General features: G+C 48.4%; 1 protein-coding gene across 2 annotated transcripts in view; it reads right to left on the bottom strand.

The window, feature by feature from the left end:
* Window positions 1–18,411, bottom strand: part of CSAD (cysteine sulfinic acid decarboxylase) — a 251,253-nt gene that overhangs the window by 109,168 nt on the left and 123,674 nt on the right. For both annotated transcript variants that reach the window (XM_078687372.1, XM_078687381.1), the window contains 5 exons: window positions 15,299–15,425; window positions 13,987–14,077; window positions 12,936–13,042; window positions 12,230–12,345; window positions 11,999–12,078 (listed from right to left, as the gene is read on the bottom strand). In XM_078687372.1, coding sequence (XP_078543498.1) covers window positions 11,999–12,078; window positions 12,230–12,345; window positions 12,936–13,042; window positions 13,987–14,077; window positions 15,299–15,425 — 521 coding nt within the window. The remainder of the gene's footprint in view (window positions 1–11,998; window positions 12,079–12,229; window positions 12,346–12,935; window positions 13,043–13,986; window positions 14,078–15,298; window positions 15,426–18,411) is intronic.

The following is an 18,411-nucleotide window of genomic DNA, read 5'->3' as shown; positions in this document are numbered from 1 at the left end:
GGGGGCAATATAACTCTCTAGAGCAGTGGTTCCCAAACTGTGCACCGCGGCTCCCTGGGGAGCCGTCAAGTCTAGCCAGGGGAGCCGCTCACCAAGCACTTTAATGCATTTAACGTTGAAGGGGTTGTTGGCTTCAGTTAAACTACTTAGACTTAAACATATGATGTTGATGATTTGTAAGTGACATGCCTAAAGCTGTAAACATAGTGCTTAATTGATGGCATCTCTAGGGAGATGACCTCCATATTTCACTGGATCCCCACATTCCAACACTCCCAAAGTAGGCAGAAGATGCCTGATTAATTTGGTTAGATTTGTTAATAGTTTCATTTTTTCCAAATGCATTTTACACCAATGCAAGTAGTCAGGAAAGTACAGTTGCCTGTCTATTAAACACTCTAAGTATTATTAAATATTGACATTTGTACTTGAATCATAGGTACTTCCATTACACATTTATTTCCGTACACACACTTCCAGACAGGCTGGCTCTCTTCTTGAACACAGTGAAGTAAAACGCCATATATGGCATAATGCCAACTTTTGATACAAGAAAGAGGGACGTTTAAAAAAAATAAAAGATCAGAGGAATTTATTTTACTTGCATTGATTTGGAGGCAATTTTAGGGAGGATATAGCAAAAATAAAGCTGTATGTGGTTTAAAAAATTGTGAGTCACCCTGCTGAGACAGGTGTGTTGGCACGTATGACATGGGTAGAAATGGAACTGCATGCAAATATTCTTCAAGCGCAGAAACACTTTGGCAATTGGCCCGACATGCATAGGGGTGCTATCTAGCACTGTAAGTGGGATAAAAAAGTTTTAAGAGGGTACTCTAAATAAGGCATGGGCAAAGAAGTGTACCTAGGAATATTTTATTAGAGGCGCCGCCTTAGTAATACAAAACACCCTGCGTATATGATTATTACACATTCATCAGCTTCATCCCAATTATTTTCAGGGAGAAAAATGCAAGTACTCATGAGGCCTGGCTTACACCCCCCGCCCTCCCAAAAAAGTAACAGTGGGGAGTCATGGGCAATGGCCAATGGGTCAAGGGAGCCGCGGGTTGAAAAAGTTTGGGAACCACTGCTCTAGAGCCTGGGATGCCCCCACAGAGCACTAAACTAAAAGATGAGCTCTAACAGGACAGATTGAAAAAAGTCAGAGAAGAGGGGAAAGTTGTTATTTGTTACCTCAATGTTGAATAGATCAACCCTTGGGGTTAAATCATAAAAATATGGTTTCTATTTGAGATATTGCTATCATGCAGTCAAGAAGGCAACTGGCTACAAAAATAGTTCACAAAAGAGGTTTACTTATTCGAGTTTTCACCCGAACTTCGCAACAGAAAACAGAATACAACACACCCAAATTGTGTCAGATGAGGTTTGTACTCTTGCAGGCACTGTAAAGCAATACAAGTTCAGAGGATTCTTATTTGTAACTAGGTGCACAATATAACCGCAATTAAGGGCAGTGAACAATTGTTTAACGGGTTAAGGGTTCCGCCATAAGGTAAGGACGCCTGAATACAACAGACCTGCTAGTCTGATATACAAATAGATTGTAACCAAAGAATAGGGGAAGGTAGAGGTTTCGGTCAGGTTTACCCTCCTTAATGTATCTAGTTTCACAAAAAATCGAATGTAATCGAAAAAAAACTAACCCTTCGGGAAATTAAAGGATCCAATGGAAGTTCGTGGCAATTGCTTCACTAAGAAAAAGGACTCTTTTTCTAGAGACCCCTCACCCACCAGGGTTTCCCCTAGGTGGCATGCTTCATCATTAGGGTTCTTCTCAATCCTCTACAGATTGAGGCGTGCTGCGACTTGCGAACTACGCAGGAGCACTTTGTTAAGGACTATGTGAGGTGCAGTGATGTGGAGTGGAAAGAAAAGTATTAAAAATACCTAACTAGAGAGCTACTCTTTTATTCCCACCCCTAGCTGGTATGGTTAGAATCAGGGGTTGATACCAGGAAGAGACCAGACCTTAATGAGTCTAGTTTTCCTAGCATTGTATGTGTGTCAACATGTTTCGAGCTATGATAAGCAGGGACGGGTTTTAGTATCCAGGAAGTAGTGCGCTCAAGCAGAGTAAACGTAATGTGTATAATAAGCTTACTACACGAGGTCCAGCCTCGTATGCCACTCCTAATTGATCTATTTTTAGGATGCAGTGACGTGCACACCTAATGTGTATACACAAAAATACATACGGTTTAAAGGTACTCTGTATTTCTATTAGGGCAATGCTATTGCCTCATGGTCAATACCAGGGAGAGAGGGGCTTGTAGTCACACCTTCGTCAAAGCACGCAGAGGCGTGTGACTACAAGCCCATCTCCCCCGGTTACCATTTCTCTGGTCGTGAATGTCTAACATGGGTCTTGGCCTTAGCCAGTGGTAGTAGGAGGTCCCCCTCTCCAAGGGATGTAAAATGATGACATAAGTCACTAACATAAATGCTCTTTTCTTGAAGAGCTATGTCAGATGTTGAAAGCAAATTACGCAGGGTAAAGAGCACCTGGTGCTAACACTCGGGAGGGTGTGACCTCTAGTGACAGCTCAGGGTGGGAAGTTTATCGCCCACGTTGGAAGTGAACAGGTCCAGGGGAGTTCCTTCAGGTGAGGAGCATCACAGGGACGTGGAGGCAATTTTCACAATCAGTATCCCCTGGATAAAAGGGACCAAAAATTGGTCTAGGCGTTAACTAAAGGAATAGTGCAGCATGTTGTTTATAAACCAGCAAGAACTTCCGTTTGTTCAGTTTTAAAGCAGCTGCTGGAGAAGTGAAGTCAAGGGTAGGTAGGCTTGAGTGGCGAATGCAGTCCTCGAGCCAGCGTGTTGTAGTGAATAACTACTCCGGGCCTAGTGCCGGGTGAGAAAACCTCCGACTAAATGCTGCGATGCGGACATCTGTGGTCAGGTGTCAGTGGCTACATTAGTTCCCCCGACCTCTAGGGGGCCCCCTCCGGCACAGTGCAGGGGCGTTGGCCCCTGGCCTGAGAGCGCCTGACTAGGTCTGGATTATGGAGGCTCCCCATTCAGTTCGCAGGGCCCCCCCCCCTCAAGTTTTTTACGACACTGTCAGGTGTATAGGTCTCGCGTCTTGCGGTGCTGCAGGTCGGGGAACTGGAGCGAGACCGGAAGTGTTACGAGGCAGCCTAAATCCAGGCACCATATTACAGAGGGGATAGTGTCTCCGATGTAGCATTTCTGTGTATGGAAGGCGTCAGTGGGGATGTATATAGCATCCATGGTGCTGCTTACTGCTGAGGTCAAAAAGTCTCATCAGAAGCCTACATGTCGAGCATGTGTATGAAGCAGCGTGTTTATACAGTGATATATTTGCGGGGTGCGCCGGTTACAAATAGTTTGTCAAAATAATCAAAAGTCCGGTGAAGGAAAACAACTTTCTTATGCTTAAAATGTGCAGAGGGGGGTTGTAACCCGGGTACGGGGTCTCACCGGGAAGAGGGACCCCCTTTAATGATGTCCGACCCCCCCCTCTTGTCTCCACAGCCTCCCCAACATCCTGGATGGTCGGCACTTGAAAAGTATAGTTGCGACGACGAAGAGGAGGACGGATGGGGGCCCTTTAAGTGGACTGAGACCCTGATGGAGGAGGAGCCTCGTGAGCAGGTAAAAGGAGGCACCGACAGTCCACAGGTGTGTTATTACACCGGAGGAGCGGACAGAGTGCAGGAGAGCGGAGAGGCGGGAAGCAGCGAGATGGACTGGAGAGGCGGAGAGAGGTGGTTACAGGAAGAGGAGTGGATCGGAGGCGAGAGGTGGTTGAGCGAGGAGAACATTGCGGAAACAGAGAACCCGGAAACAAGGCGGCAGATACCGGAGTCGGCGGATCAAGAACTAAAGAGAGCGGAGACCTCAGCAGACTGCGCCGGGAGAGAAGAGACGGGATCAGCAAAGCCTGGAGGCCAACCCCACGAGCCGCCCAGCCGTACGCCAGGAGGGGTACGGCTAGCCGAGGTACGTGAACGGTTCCTGGGGTGGTGGAGGCGCAAAGGCCGACAACTTACTTAGTTTAACGGTCGTAGAGACCACCTGTTTCCCCTGTTTGATCTGGCACTATAACTGCACACTCACGAGTCTAGGTATCAGAGCACCGTGTGTTCCCCCCACGTCCCTCACAACCCCCTTCCCCACTCAACTCCCGTTCTGGGCAGTCCGTAGCATTTACTTGTCCTTTCTTCTCTTTCCCTTCTCGACGGCCGGCGAGGGCGAGCACTACGGAGCCTCCAGAGCCCAGCAGTAGGAGGAGGAGCCCCGTCCGGAGGAAGCAGGAAGGAGTGCTTCGAAAGACCCGTCAGGAAAGGAGCCGATCCCCCAGAAAGGGCGCCCCAAGAAAAACCTGTACAGATGACCTGTATGCTAAAATAAAATCTTCTACTACCAGGACACGTCTCCTTCCTATTCCTAGCCCCGCCGTAACAGGGGTATGTTAAAAATGTTGAGCATGTAGAAGTACAGGCAGAAGTGTTTATTATACATTAAGACTGTGTTTGTGAATAAAGGAAAATACTTTTTTTTTTTTTTAAAAAAAGGAGATTATAGAAATCAGAGCAGCCAAATTTAAAAACCTGCGGACAATATAATATACACATACATAAAACCATCTATATCTGTCATTTAACACAATGCACATAGCTGAGAACATATCATATATAATTTGTAATTACATATATATTCAATAGAGAGAGAGACAGAGAAAAGGCAGGTCACGTCCATTGTGTACGGGCAAGGTGCTGAGTGATCTATGTTTTTAAAAGTGCTCTTAATTCGTCCTGTTCGGTAAGGTCTTGTTCATAAGTGTGGTGTTTTGCAATTAATTTGGCCTTGATTTGAAGTAGTAAGGGTTCTATTGCTCCGCCACGTTTATCCTGGATTGATACAAAAAGTGTAATGATGTACGTTCTCTCTCAATAAGGACATGAGCCGACGTTATTCTATTATAGGCATCAGAGAGCGCCGAGCCGCAAGTCTTGCCGGCTCCGACACTCGCGCTCTTTTCCCGTGGGCTGCGCGCGCATCCCATTCTGGCCGCGGGCGTGCCGCGTCATCACGCTGCTTACGCCGGCTACAGCGCCAACTCTACATATCTCCCCTTTTTCCACATACAACAAAACTCGAACTATTGTCCATCACCCATGTCATAGTCCTGGAACCTGGACGGTCTCACCACTGCTCTCCCCCCTCGGGTGCGTCTTACCGGGGTCGCGGTGTCCTCTCTCTCCTGGGTAGTTCCATTACCTTCACCATGGTCAGGTTCAGCTGGGCTCCCCGTAAATCGCCTTGTGCTCCTCTCCGCTTCCACTTGGTGGTTGACTCTGCTGCCTTGACCCTCGTTCATACCTCCTGCATCTGTGTCCACCTCCGAGCTGGAGAGTTCCATATCCTGTTCACACTCCACTGTTCCTTCCTGATCGTGCTCATCGGCGTCCCATCTCACTATCCTGTTGCACCTCGCCATCCTATCTTGGGACCATACATTTCCGTCACTTAATAAGGCAGCTCTGTCGTATACCTCCTTGACTTGGAGTGGTCTGCTGTACTTGCTGTCCCCCTTTCTTTGCAACGTAGCCAGCTTGACTCTTACCCATTCGCCTTTCTCCAGTTCTGTGTCTCTCGCATTCCTTTGTGCGTTGTAGTGTTTGGCATACACAGCTTGCGCTCTCTCCAGATTGGCATGCTCTACAGCAGGGGACCATTGACTGGTCACTGTTTTCTCCTTCCACACTCTGTTGTCTTTCGTGAATGGGTCTCGACCCCTCAATATCTGAAAGGGGCTGTATCCTGTCCCTGTGGGTGTAATTCGGTAGGCCCGTATCATTTTCCATATCTCCTTCTCCCAATCTTTCTCACTCATGATGGCCGCCTGCACCGACCCCATCACCACTCTATTGAAACATTCTACTAAGCCATTCCCAGCCGGGTGGTAAATAGACGTGTGTTTGGACAGGATTCCATTTCTCTTCATGAAGTTGGTCCACTTCTCTGACGTGAACTGAGGCCCATTGTCACTTAGTATGGTTTTGGGAATGCCTTCTCTTACGAATGTGTCGCTCAGGAACCCTACAACTGTCTCCGTGTCCATCACTTCTGCCACTTTCATTTCTGGCCACTTAGAGTACCTGTCTATGAGGACACATACGTACTTCTAGATCCCCTGTCCATCCAAAATCGGGCCTAAGACATCAATGGACAGTTCTTCCCACGGGTTCCTTGGGGACTCAAATTTTCCTAATGCTGGCCTCAAGGGTTTAAGTGTTTTGTCCGCCTCTTGGCATTGCGTACACTCCCTGACGTACCGTTCAGCTTGGGCATCCACGCCCGTCCACCAGTACCCTTGCTTGGTCCGTAATTTCATCTTTCCAATCCCCAGATGACCCTCGTGGAGTATCGCTAGTAATCTCGGGACAATTCCTGCCGGGGGGATGACCTTGTCTCCTCTGTATATGAACATTCCCTTGTCGCCAACTGATAGTTCTTCCCGGATTTCGTAATACTTCCTTAGATTTTCATCCATATGTCTTTTCTCAGGCCACCCCTTCACTATGCATTCCTTCACGTCCTGTAAGCCTTTGTCCTCTTGATAGGCTTCGTGCCATTCTTGGTTACTGACGACTCTTTCCTGGTCTTCCGTCAGTGCCACCATTTCTCCTCCGACTTCTCCGTCTTCTGCTTCCGTCTCCATTGCTGCTGCTCTACTCAGATAGTCAGCTACTTTGTTCAGACTGCCCGGGATATACTTCACGTCATATCTGTACTCCAGCAGCTTCAACGTCATCTTAGCTATCCTGGGCGTGGCGCTGGCATGTCCACTTGAGGTTAATACCTTTACTAATGGTTTGTGGTCCGTTTTCAGCTGGAAGCGTGTGCCCCATAGAAATTGTCGGAATCTTGCCATTGCCCACACCACGGCCAGCATCTCCGTTTCTATGACGCTGAATTTCTTTTCTGTGTCACTCAGTGCGCGTGATGCAAAGCTCAAAGTTTCCACCACTCCTTGGCCTCTGTCCTGCATTAGCACTGCACCCAGCCCTTTGTCTCTGGCGTCTGTCGTGAGTACCGTTAGGCCTTGGGGGTCGTATCCTTGTAGGGGCACTGCGTTCACCACATCTCTCTTTACACTCTCAAACTCCTGTTGTGTTTCTTCCGTCCAGCTGAACGGCGTCTTCTCCCTTGTCAGTTGCCGCATGTGGTGGGTCTTCGTTGCGAAATGTTGGACGTCCTTACTATAGTACTCCGCCATACCTAAGAAGGACCTGACATCCTCTCTGTTGGCAGGGGGCGGTGCGTCACAAATCGCTCTCACGTTTTCAGTTTTTGGTTTGATTCCTTGTACTCCTATCTCATGCCCCAGGTAGGTTACTGACCCCATGCCCAGGCGGCATTTATTCCACTCCGCCGTCAGGCCCTTTTCCTCCAATACACTCAGTACCTTTGTCAGTTTTGCATCATGGTCTAGTCTGTCTCGCCCCATCACCAGGATATCATCCTGAAAATATTGGATGCCATCCATGTTCTTGAAAAGTTGGTGCATCAGTTTTTGGAACACCGCCGCAGCCGATGCCAGTCTGAACGGCATGCGGCAGAACTGGTAGCACCCAAAGGGGGTGATGAAGGACGTCAGTCTCTTGCTCTCAGGATGTAATGCAATCTGGTGGTAGGCAGACGTCAAGTCTATCGTGGAATACCATTTTATCCCCCGGGTCTTTGCTAGCATCTCCTCGATGCGGGGTAAGGGAAACTTTTCCACTACAATGCTCTTGTTGAGCTCGCGGAGGTCAACACACAGCCTGACCTTCCCACTGGGTTTCATTACTACCACCAGTGGTGCCAACCATTCAGTGCACGTGATGGGTTCGATTATGCCCTTGTTCTCTAGCTCCTGTAGCTCTTCCTGGACTGCCTCTCTTACGGCCAGGGGTATGTTCCTCACCTTGTGCGATACCGGTACCCCTCCCTCTTTGAGTACTATCTTGTGCGTAAACTTCTCAAGTCTCCCCACCTTGCCTCCGAACACCTTGGGGTACTCCTTCTTCCACTGGTCTAAGTTCGGCCAACTGTCTGGTTCGGTGAGCAGTATCTGGACCTTTCCCCCCGGGTCTAGTTTGATACCCAGGTCCCCTTGATCCAACCAGCTCAAGACTGAGGGTCCCTTCTCCGAGACATACAGTTTGCAGATGGCTGTGCGCCCCCTGAATTTGAACTTCAATGGCCTGAACCCTGCCATTGGTATGCGGTCTCCATTGTACGTGACCGGACGAATGTCTAGACGCTCCAGTTCCGGGCCCAGTGACGGCCTAAATGTCTCGTTTCATACCGCCCTCTGGACTATTGTGTATGGGGAGCCTGTGTCCGCCACTATGCTGATTGGTACTCCTCCTATTGTCATATCCAGCACTGGTTTGGTTGATCTCTTGTTGTCGACGCAGAGTATCTGGTCGTAGATGCACAGCACGGTGTCATCTTCTTCATAGTTGTCTTCCCCTTGGTCTTCCTGCTCTTGTTCTACAAACCTCACCATGGTCTTGGCTGATTTCCTGCGGCACACCTTCTCATAGTGTCCTACGATCCCGCAGAATAGGCATTTGGCGCAGAATGCCGGGCACTTCCGGTCGTGAGCCTCGTGCGCCATGCTCCCGCATCTATAACAGCTCCGTTTGTTACTTCCCGCCTGTTTCCCTGGGGGTCCTGGATTGCCTTGCCATCTGTTGGGATTCTTCTGCACTGTTCCTTTGTACTTGCCTTCTCTCCGGGGCTCTTCGTCCTCTATCCTGTTCACCATTGGTCTGGCCGCCGGCTCCTTCTTTGCCGCCTCAGCACAACGTTTCGCGAGTTCCGCCTTCTTGACCGTCACCATGACCTCCTTCAGCGTGGTGTCTCCGCTTGCCCATAGCTTCTCCTGCACAGCTTTGCTCGTGGTGTGCATCACAATCTGATCTTTGATGAACTCATCCTGGAACGCAGCATACCTGCACGTGGAGGCCAATTTCCTCAATGCCGCTACATATTCTTCAACTGATTCACCTGCCTCTTGTTTCCTTTGTTGGAAATTGTATCTGTCGATTGAGACGCAGACTGCTGGGCGAAAGTGTTCATTTAATTCCTCGATAGCATGGGCGTAGACATCGTCGTCCGTGCTTGCCCGTTGCTTGGGTACCAAGTTCTTGAAGACCCTGAGTCCTTCTGGGCCTAAGTTAAGTAGCAGTATTCGTCTCTTCCTCTGGCTTGTGAATTTATCCTCATTTTCATCCTCCAGGACTTCTATAAAGTTGTCTATGTATTCTCTCCAATCCTTCCACCGCATGAGGGGTTCCCCTGGTTTGGGCAGGAATGGAACCGGTGCCATAGCTGAAGATGTCTGGGCACACATTCTCTCGCGCTTTTCTGGGGGGCTGGTCCCACTGTGGTGCTTGGGGCTGCCTGGGGAGTCGTCCTCCTCCTGTTTCGTTGGTTGTCTCTGGGGGCTTTTGTTGTCTTCCCCTTCGTCTTTCCCTGGGGTCGCCAGCTCTCCAGCCCTTGGGGTGTGGGGTTAGTGGGGTCCTGTGCCTTCTTGCCCCCTTCTTCCGAGCCCTCTCATCTCCTGTGGCAGCTGTGTGGCTCCTTCGCGCGTGGGTGGGCTCTGCCACGCTCTCTGATGTCCTTGTCCCGTGGTGGTGGGTGAGTTTGACGAGCACTCAGTGTCGTTCAGGTCGTGCTCCTGCCCGGGGCTCAGTGGTCGATATTGCCTGTGGTTCGTTTTTTCATAATTTTTCGTTTTTTTTTTCCATCACCTCCTCGTCGCCATTGTAATGATGTACGTTCTCTCTCAATAAGGACATGAGCCGTTGGTGCCTTTATGTAACTTTATTCTATTATAGGCATCAGAGAGCGCCGAGCCGCAAGTCTTGCCGGCTCCGACACTTGCGCTCTTTTCCCGTGGGCTGCGCGCGCATCCCATTCTGGCCGCGGGCGTGCAGCGTCATCACGCTGCTTACGCCGGCTAGAGCGCCAACTCTACAAAAAGCAGCGACCATTTAATGTAATTTTCAGAGTGGTGCTTCATTGAAAAGTGGTCGACTGTAGGGGCAACTACTGTTTTACACCGAATCCTGGATCTGTGTTGCAGGATACGGTTCTTGATTGGCTGCGTAGTTTGCCCTACGGAGCATTTATCGCAGGGACACGTATGCAATACACAACATTTTTAGTATTGCAGTTTAAACATTTTTGTTGTTTATGTGTGGATTGGTGCACAGTGACCTCTTTAGAGTTCGAGTAGAAGTTGCATGCCAAACATTGGCCGCATTTATGATGTACAATCAACTGAGAGCAATATTAAAAGTTCAATTAGATCTTTGGACTCCAGTTTCTGGGCTGGCCTTACCAGGTATTGTTGCAAATTATTTCCCCGTTTGAAAGAAAACAATGATCTAAGGATCTGAAGAGTAGCTAGAATTTTCAGATTATTGGAAATAATGTTTTTAATTTTGTAGGTGAGGTTTGAAAAGGTCAGAGCACATGTTAGTAGAAATATGGGATCTTTGGTTTTTGGTTCTAGGAGGGTTTCCCTTGGTGTGAACCATGCCCTTTTTAAAGAGTTTTTTGCACGTTTCCTGGGGTAACCACACTCAATCAGTGTGTTGCAGATGATAGCACCATTGTGGAAATAGTCTTCTTTATGGCTACAGTTTCTGCGAATCCACCGGAATGGCTCATATGACAAATTCTTTTCAAGACTTAGGAAGGCTATTACGATCAGTTGGCTTGGTATATAGATTGGTGTAGATTCGCCCTTCGTCTGTGGAGACCCATAGATCTAGGACATTGAGTCTTCAGTACTATGTGACACTGTGAATTGCAGATCAGGGGACCTGTTATTAAGCCACTCATGGTATTCTGAAAGCCGTGTTGTTGATCCTTGAGAAATAAGGAATATGTCATTGATATACTTGTGCCAGAATTTAATATTGGTTTTCTAAATGTTACTGGCACGGTATAGTCATTTTTCCTTAAAATAAGCCATGAAGATATTCGCTATTTCAGGCGCACAGGCGCAGACCATCGCTACTCCTTTTACTTGAAGGTAGAGCTGGTTTTAAATGCAAATAGTTTTTTTTTCAGGCAACGGGTAACTAGATTGACCAAGAAGTTTGTGCCTGATTGGAGCAGGTGGAATGTCCAGCTACAAAACTCGGAAACCGGAGTATTACACTTAAAATGCTTATGTGGCCGGTAACTCCTGCTACGGGCGTTTTGTCATCAGTGTAAAGAGATCTCAGTTTTTCTATTTGTGAAACTGTTGATGAACTGGTCCGGCAGTAGAGTCCAGCTAGAGTTTCATTCGGCCATTTTCAGAAAGGAGAGATGCCTGGAGTACTCAAGGGCGGTTAGCTGGAGGATTTGGAGAACCTTAATTTAGAGAGGGGACGCTTATCGGTTTACAGTAATTGACTGGCGACTGCAAGTCAAGTGGATCCTGCACTGGCAAATCATTTCGAGTAAAGACATGACCATAAACACAAAAGATAATTCTTGTTCTTGGTCACAGTGCATGAACTGTGTACTAAGTTGGTATGAGGAGCCAAGTTGATATTTTGTCTTGCCTCTAGCAGCAGCAGATGAGGTAGGGAAGGTTATAGGAGAATGTCACATGGAATGCTGAAAGCCTCTGCCTTGCTTGTTCTAGCTAGAGATGGGTTGGGTAATACAGAAGAAGCACCAGTTTTGGGTTGGTTTTAGGCTCGTTGGCTCAGATTGTTTCATCAGGATATATATTTTCGGATGCTGAATGCAAACTGGTAGGGAGATCACTGGACTTTCTTGCACCATTCTTTCTCAGTACTCAAGGCTGGTGAAGGTCAGACCTCTGCACTTCCAATCTCTAACAACAGAGTGAGCTTTGGGTAATAGGGTCGAAGAGCTGGGTGTGAGCAGACGGGAGGAAGAAAATAAAGAATTCAGGCAATGAAACCACTGAAGTTACCGGTCATCAGCCTGGACCATAAAGACGCCATCCGTCCCGATGCCAAGGAAAGCCGCTCCCTTCATGACAGAGTAGTGACACTGTAGACAAAGGACAGGAGCAACATAAATAAGGACAATGGAAGTCTAACCGCCAATCCCTTGACTCATAACTCATGTGCAAGGAGTAATCCCCCTCCATTCTTACTGGATTTACGGGTAGACCTATGCGATGCTACATGCTTATACCCACCTCGCTGGAAGTAAACACTGCCAGCCTGGGCAACTCCTTCATACCCTTCTGCTTGCTCGCTGGGAAGTGGTGGTACCGGGCCAGGTTCATGGCGAACATGTTGGAGATCGAACCTCCTGCAGGGTGACAAGGCTGAAGTTAAAGTAACGCTGCAGGTACGTCAAAAGTCCAGGAATTAATGTGTGGTATGGTTGCATGTGATGTGATGGGCAGAAGCACTTGTGTTTGGGGATGTAGGATTATTTCTTATAATCAGACTTTGGCCAAGAGCAAGCGAGAGAAAATCAGAAAAGGAAGAAAGAGGGGCAAAACATAGTTAAATCGTGACAAAAGGAGACAGAAGGGATGAAAACAGCCTGCAAAAGTGAAAGAAAGCGATAGAAAAGTAGACTTGTGAAAGGAAGAATCACGAGGAGGAATAAAGATTCTGCAGCCTTGGTATTTGACAACCCGACATTGGCTACACTGTAGCCGCTCTTTGGAAAAAAAATTGGGGCCCCTGCACTTATTAGTAATATATATTTTGCAAATAATGACCTGTAATTCACAGATGTACACACCGGTGGGCCAATCACGCAAAAGAAAGAAGTTAAAGCCAGGTACCTTAACTATAAGAAAAATCACAATGCAGGAACCCCAGTGCCAGAAGCTGCACTCTCTACTGGAGTCCCATAGCTCCAGCAATGAGTCTTTAAGCAAGCTGTACCTGGACAGAATATACCATCCCCAGTCTGCCAACCGACCAGCTGCCTCAGCTTCTTCAGCACAACCTCCTCCATCAGCACAAACACGGGTGCCGTCTCATAGGTGGCTCTGGAAGACAGGAAAGGCCAGTGCACCAGTGGTAAGACCCTGCTAGTGATGAGGCAAAGGCACATGCGAGATAAAGATGCAATGACACTGAATGGGCTGGCTGAAGTCATTCTCCAAAACTCCGGGCTTACTTTTCAACACATGAGAGGACCGGTCTGGGAGTTGAAGTAGATGAATTACCTTACACAGACTGTAAACTAACAAGCATTGGTAAAGTCAACAGGTCTGGGTTGATTGTGCTAAAGGATACAGCGTTAGCACATTATAGAAACACTCACTGGAGGGAGCTAGAGTGGTCGACAGAGAGAGGTCGATGGTAGTAAAATAGATCCTCACGCACCTCAAAGTCTCAGTCAATGACTGAAAGCAAATGGTGAAAGGGAGCTAATGTTTGAAAGAGGCAGGCCGAAACCTCACTCTTTGTCTACATTGCAAGGAATGAATCTATTTACAGTAACAAATCAGGCAGACTAACACACAGACATGGAGAGCGGTCATAGAGAAGCACTACTTTTGTAGTTCCCCATTCTGGCCTGGTTGGAGGATGCTGGCCTATATTATTATGCGGAGACTGAACTCACTGGATAAAGCACACCACATCCGTATATGGGTCTCTCGAAAAACGGTTGACTTTAACCTGGGTTTCCTAGGTACAGCACCTGACAGAACATTTGGGCTTATCTCTGTACCTCACAGTGTCTAACATTATAAATTCGTGAAATCTGATGAAATTGTAAATGTGTTAAATCTAAGGGCATAGTGAAATTTAAAAAATTGTAAATCCTATTGATGTATATAGTGGTTTCTTAACACCCTCCCCCCCCATCCAATGATATGGTGCACCCGCTGCTTCTTACCACAGTTCGTGGTATATAAATATACATACACGCACTCCTCATGCAGTTTCCACAGCTCAACAGGCTGAAGATGATGGCGAGACTTACTGACTGGTGTTGAGGGCCTCTGTGATCATCCGTCCGGCCAGGGCATGGCAGTCCAACCCAGCAAATAACTGGTTAAAGAAGCGCGGGTGTCCTGCAACAAGAAATTGGCAGAAGATTCTCATCAGCTCCTTGGCATTTCTCGAATTCATTCACCCCGCATTAAATCTTTGCAAATCCAGACTGCATCCCTCACTCCTCTCCTGTGTACCTCTCGCCCACCAGCTTCTAGGCATTGCTCCTCCAATGCTGAGCTCCCTGCTCCTTTTCTCCCTTCCACTAGTTTAACATCCTCTTCAACAATAGCAACTCTCATTCTGCTCCTCCGCCAACTTCTACCCCTCTACCACTAGATGCACGGCTCCAATGGATGTTTTGTGTACAGCCATCTGCTTCCATCCAAACCACCACCTTTTTGACCAATTGTACACTGTCCAAATCCCTTAGAAAGGGGAGACAGAGAAGAGTTTATGTGGCTCTGAAATCACCTCTAAATACTACACAGTGCTGGTCTCCAAGAAAAGAAGTAAACAAAAATACTGAAAATCAGAAACAGCCACTGCAATAAAACGCTCCCAACTATTCTAGAAAATTTTCACCATAAAGTTAGGCACTTACATGTTTGGCTATGACAATGGAATCAGGTTCAAAATAAAACAACTGCAGTTGTTATATTACAGATTTCCACTTTTTTTAAATTAAATGGCTACTTGTCAATTGAGTGAAAGTTGTATGGCAAATCATGAGCCAATAAGAACCTCTCAATAGTCAAGAAGGCACCTGTGTCATCCAATTCTCTTCTTTACCCCTCCACTGGGCAAGAAGTGTTGTTACTGTGTTTACTGGAGCACCCTTGAAAGAGTCATTCAAAGCACAGCTCGTCGGCATGGGGACTTCCAGGAATGGACCACAAAAGGATGAAAATATGAGTGAAGGTAGGATCTACACTCGTGGGGAATGTTCGTGGAGTAAAGAAGATGGGTAGCACCTAACCACAATATGGTGGGGTTATTCCATAGTACACAGACGTAATGAGATGGTCTAGTTACTCTTAGAGGACTACCAGCCAACATTAGGATATTTGGAGGGTTATACAGACACACAGTTGTCTAAGTTTATATCCGAGGAATGAAACTACTTTGGAAAAAGTTGATTGGTCTTGATTTTCAGAATAACGTAACTAATAATCCATGTCTTTGGATCACACTGTGTTTCCAGCCCTGGGATCTCCATTTAAAAACAATTTATTCTAGTACTTGATCATCTTCGTACCTGCTACTCCCGCTCCCAAGGGCCCCTTGTTTGTTCCCAGTACCTGTTTTCACACTGTACCGGATGATGTCTCTGCAGTGATCCAGGAGGGTCCTGGATGGCTCTCCACTGCTCTTGAGTTCTAGATCCAGGGTGTTCTTCAGCTCCTCTGGGTCTAGCCAGTCACAAACCTGTCAAGAAGGAAAGGAAGATCTCTTTAGACCAAAGAATTTATGAAGCTGCCGCATATAGCAAGGTGGTTGTCAGATCGACTACGCCAGTGGTTCCCAAACTTTTACGACCCACTGCTCCCTTGACCAATTGGCCATTGCCCGTGTCTCGCCACTGTTACTTTTTTGAGAGGGCGGGGGAGGGGGTGTAAGCCCAGCCTCATGAGTACTTGCATCTTTCTCCCTGAAAATATTTGGGATGAAGCGGATGAATGTATTATAATCATATAGGCAGGATGTTTTGTATTACTAAGGCAGTGCCTCTAATAAAATATTCCTAGTTACACTTCTTTGCCCATGCCTTTTTTTAGAGTACCCTCTTAAAACTTCTTTATCCCACTTACAATGCTAGATAGTACCCCTATGCGAATATATGACGTTACTGTGCATACCGTTAGTGCGTATGTTTTAGTGCAATGTTTTTATTTCGCATTTACCATTACTACGAATGTTTTACTTGCGCATGCTTTTACTTCGCAAGTTCATTGAAATGCAAAAATATGCTTTTACTTCGCTTAACATAGTACGCATACAACTACAAACCGGTTTTAGTTCGTAGTAGGTGTTTTGGGTAGGGGACTACTTTTTTTTTTATAATCAATTTTTTATTGAGTAAATACAACAAGAACAAGAAAAAATTCATTGGTTGCAGTTCATCAATCAGCTTAGACAGTGGGTTCAAAGCAACAAAGGTTCTGTGCAGGGTCAGTCCAATCGAATATAACAAACCCATGCGCTCCACATTGGCAACATAACAGGAGATATAGGGTACATTAGGGATCATGGCGGGATCAAGTTGAACCATTTCCCCCATATTTTGTGGAACAAATCCGGCGAGCCCCGGGATTCAAACACTGCCTCCTCTTGGACGCCACACCAGTCTACCCCCCTTCTCCACCCCCTGACAGTAGGAGCAGCGGCGCGCATCCAGTATGTCGCTATGTCCCTTTTAGCCACCGCTGTTCCCAGTAATCGTTTATCCATCCTGGAGCCATCCAGACCATAAACAATTCCCAGCAGGATTCTGAGTGGGTCATGAGGAACCTCCCAACCCAGGGCTAATGTAAGCTCCCGCTCCACCCCCCTCCAGAACCTCTCTAACGCTGGGCAGAGCCACACCATGTAGTAGAAATCAGCAGGTGAAGAGCCGCATTTCGGGCAGTCTGGGGAGGGTCGCAAGTGGGCACGGAAGAGTCGCGCAGGGGTAAGGTAGACCGTGTGCAGGTAGTATATCTGCACCAGGCGCAGCCTGGAGGACGTGGTCAGGGTTCTAGGGGCCATCAGAGCATCCCTCCAGTCAGCCTCCTCCAGGGGGCCCACCCATCCCTCCCATCGGGCACGGACTCCATCTAAGGACGCTGGGCCATTATTTATTAGGGATCAATAGATACGGGACACTCCCCCCTTGCCTAGGTTTCCCATCATGACCTGGGCTTCCAGCGGGCTGAACTCTGGGAGGGAAATTGGTGAGGGGAGGTGTACAAGAACAGCGTGTCGCAGTTGCAGGTAGCGGAAGTGTTGGGTATGGGGAAGGGCATGACGCTGCTGAAGGTCCGCAAAGGAGCGAATATGGTCCCTCATCCAGATGTCCCCAAGGACCGAGAGGCCAATTAAATCCCAACGGCGGAATCCATTCAGGGACGAGACCTCTCGGAGCCAGTTGCCATGCCAGGGCGGCGTCTGACGAGTCAGTTTACGATCCCACACTAGGTGGCGCAGGGCGGCTCGCCAGGCCAGAAGACCGAACGAGTGATCGGTGCCATGGTCTGCGGCACAGGGAAGCCGTAGAGAAACGCCTGGATCTGCGGAAAATCCGTAGAGTCCAGCTCCACGCGGTAAGCTGGGTTGGACCAGCCACCTGCATACCAGTCGTGGATAACTATCAACTTGGTGGCCAGGTAGTAGAGATAAAGGTGGGTGACTCCCAGACCCCCATCAAAGGAGGGATGCGGGTGTGCGCCAGGGACATTCGCGGCCGCCCGCCACTCCAGAGAAAGCGTGACAAGAGCCCGTCAAGTTCGCAAAACCAATTACGGGAGAGGCGGATGGAGATGTTTTGGAGGACATATAGGAAACGGGGGAGGACCATCATTTTGAAGAGGGCACTTCTCCCCAAGGGGTTGAGGGGAAGAGCCTGCCATTTCTTGAGGTCCGCCTTCGTCCGGGCCATCAGAGGGGCAAGATTCAGAGCCCATTCAAGATCTGGCAAGAGGGTTACCCATATCTCGAGGTATTTCACCGAGTGGCGCCTTAGGGGGATTGACGAATGCCAATCAAAGCACTCCCTGGAGGGATGTAGCGGGACCAACGTGGATTTGGCTGCATTAAGTCGGAGCCCAGAGGCCTTCACGAAGTCGGCGAGGATGCGCAAGCACCTCAGGCCCGAGCTCGCTGGGTCCTCCAAATAGAGGAGTACCTCATCAGCGTATAGGGCTATTTTGTCCTCGTGACTCCTGTCCCAGGTCCATCCCCTGACGAGGGGGTCCCGCCGGATGAGCAGCGCCAGGGGCTCCATTGTCAGCACGAATAGGAGCGGGGAAAGGGGGCAACCCTGGCGCGTGGCTCTGCCAATCGGAAAGGCCTCAGAAAGCATTCCATTGACAAGTACTCAAGCCATGGGATTGGCATAGAGGACCTTGACAAGCCGGCGAAACAACGGCCCAAAGCCCATTGCCTCCAGCACATCCTGAAGGTATTCCCAGTTCACCGTGTCGAAGGCCTTCTCGAAGTCAAGGAAGAGGAGGGCCAGGTATGGGGAGAGGCGGGCACGGTGGGCCAAGGACAGATGAAGGCGACGGATGCAGTGACGGGTACCCCTAGAAGGCATGAATCCACATTGGTCGGGGTGAACCAGGTCTTGTAGGTGGGGCTTAAGCCCGGATGGAGAAGTGGGACGGCCTCCAGGACTTCTTCGAGGGTAATGGGGCGCTCCAGGGCGTCCGCGGAC

Source organism: Lissotriton helveticus, chromosome 1_1 (genome assembly GCF_964261635.1).
Source record: "Lissotriton helveticus chromosome 1_1, aLisHel1.1, whole genome shotgun sequence".
NCBI lineage: Eukaryota > Metazoa > Chordata > Amphibia > Caudata > Salamandridae > Lissotriton > Lissotriton helveticus.
The sequence above is the reverse complement of the archived record's forward strand: the minus strand, read 5'-3'. Positions and strand labels throughout refer to the sequence as shown.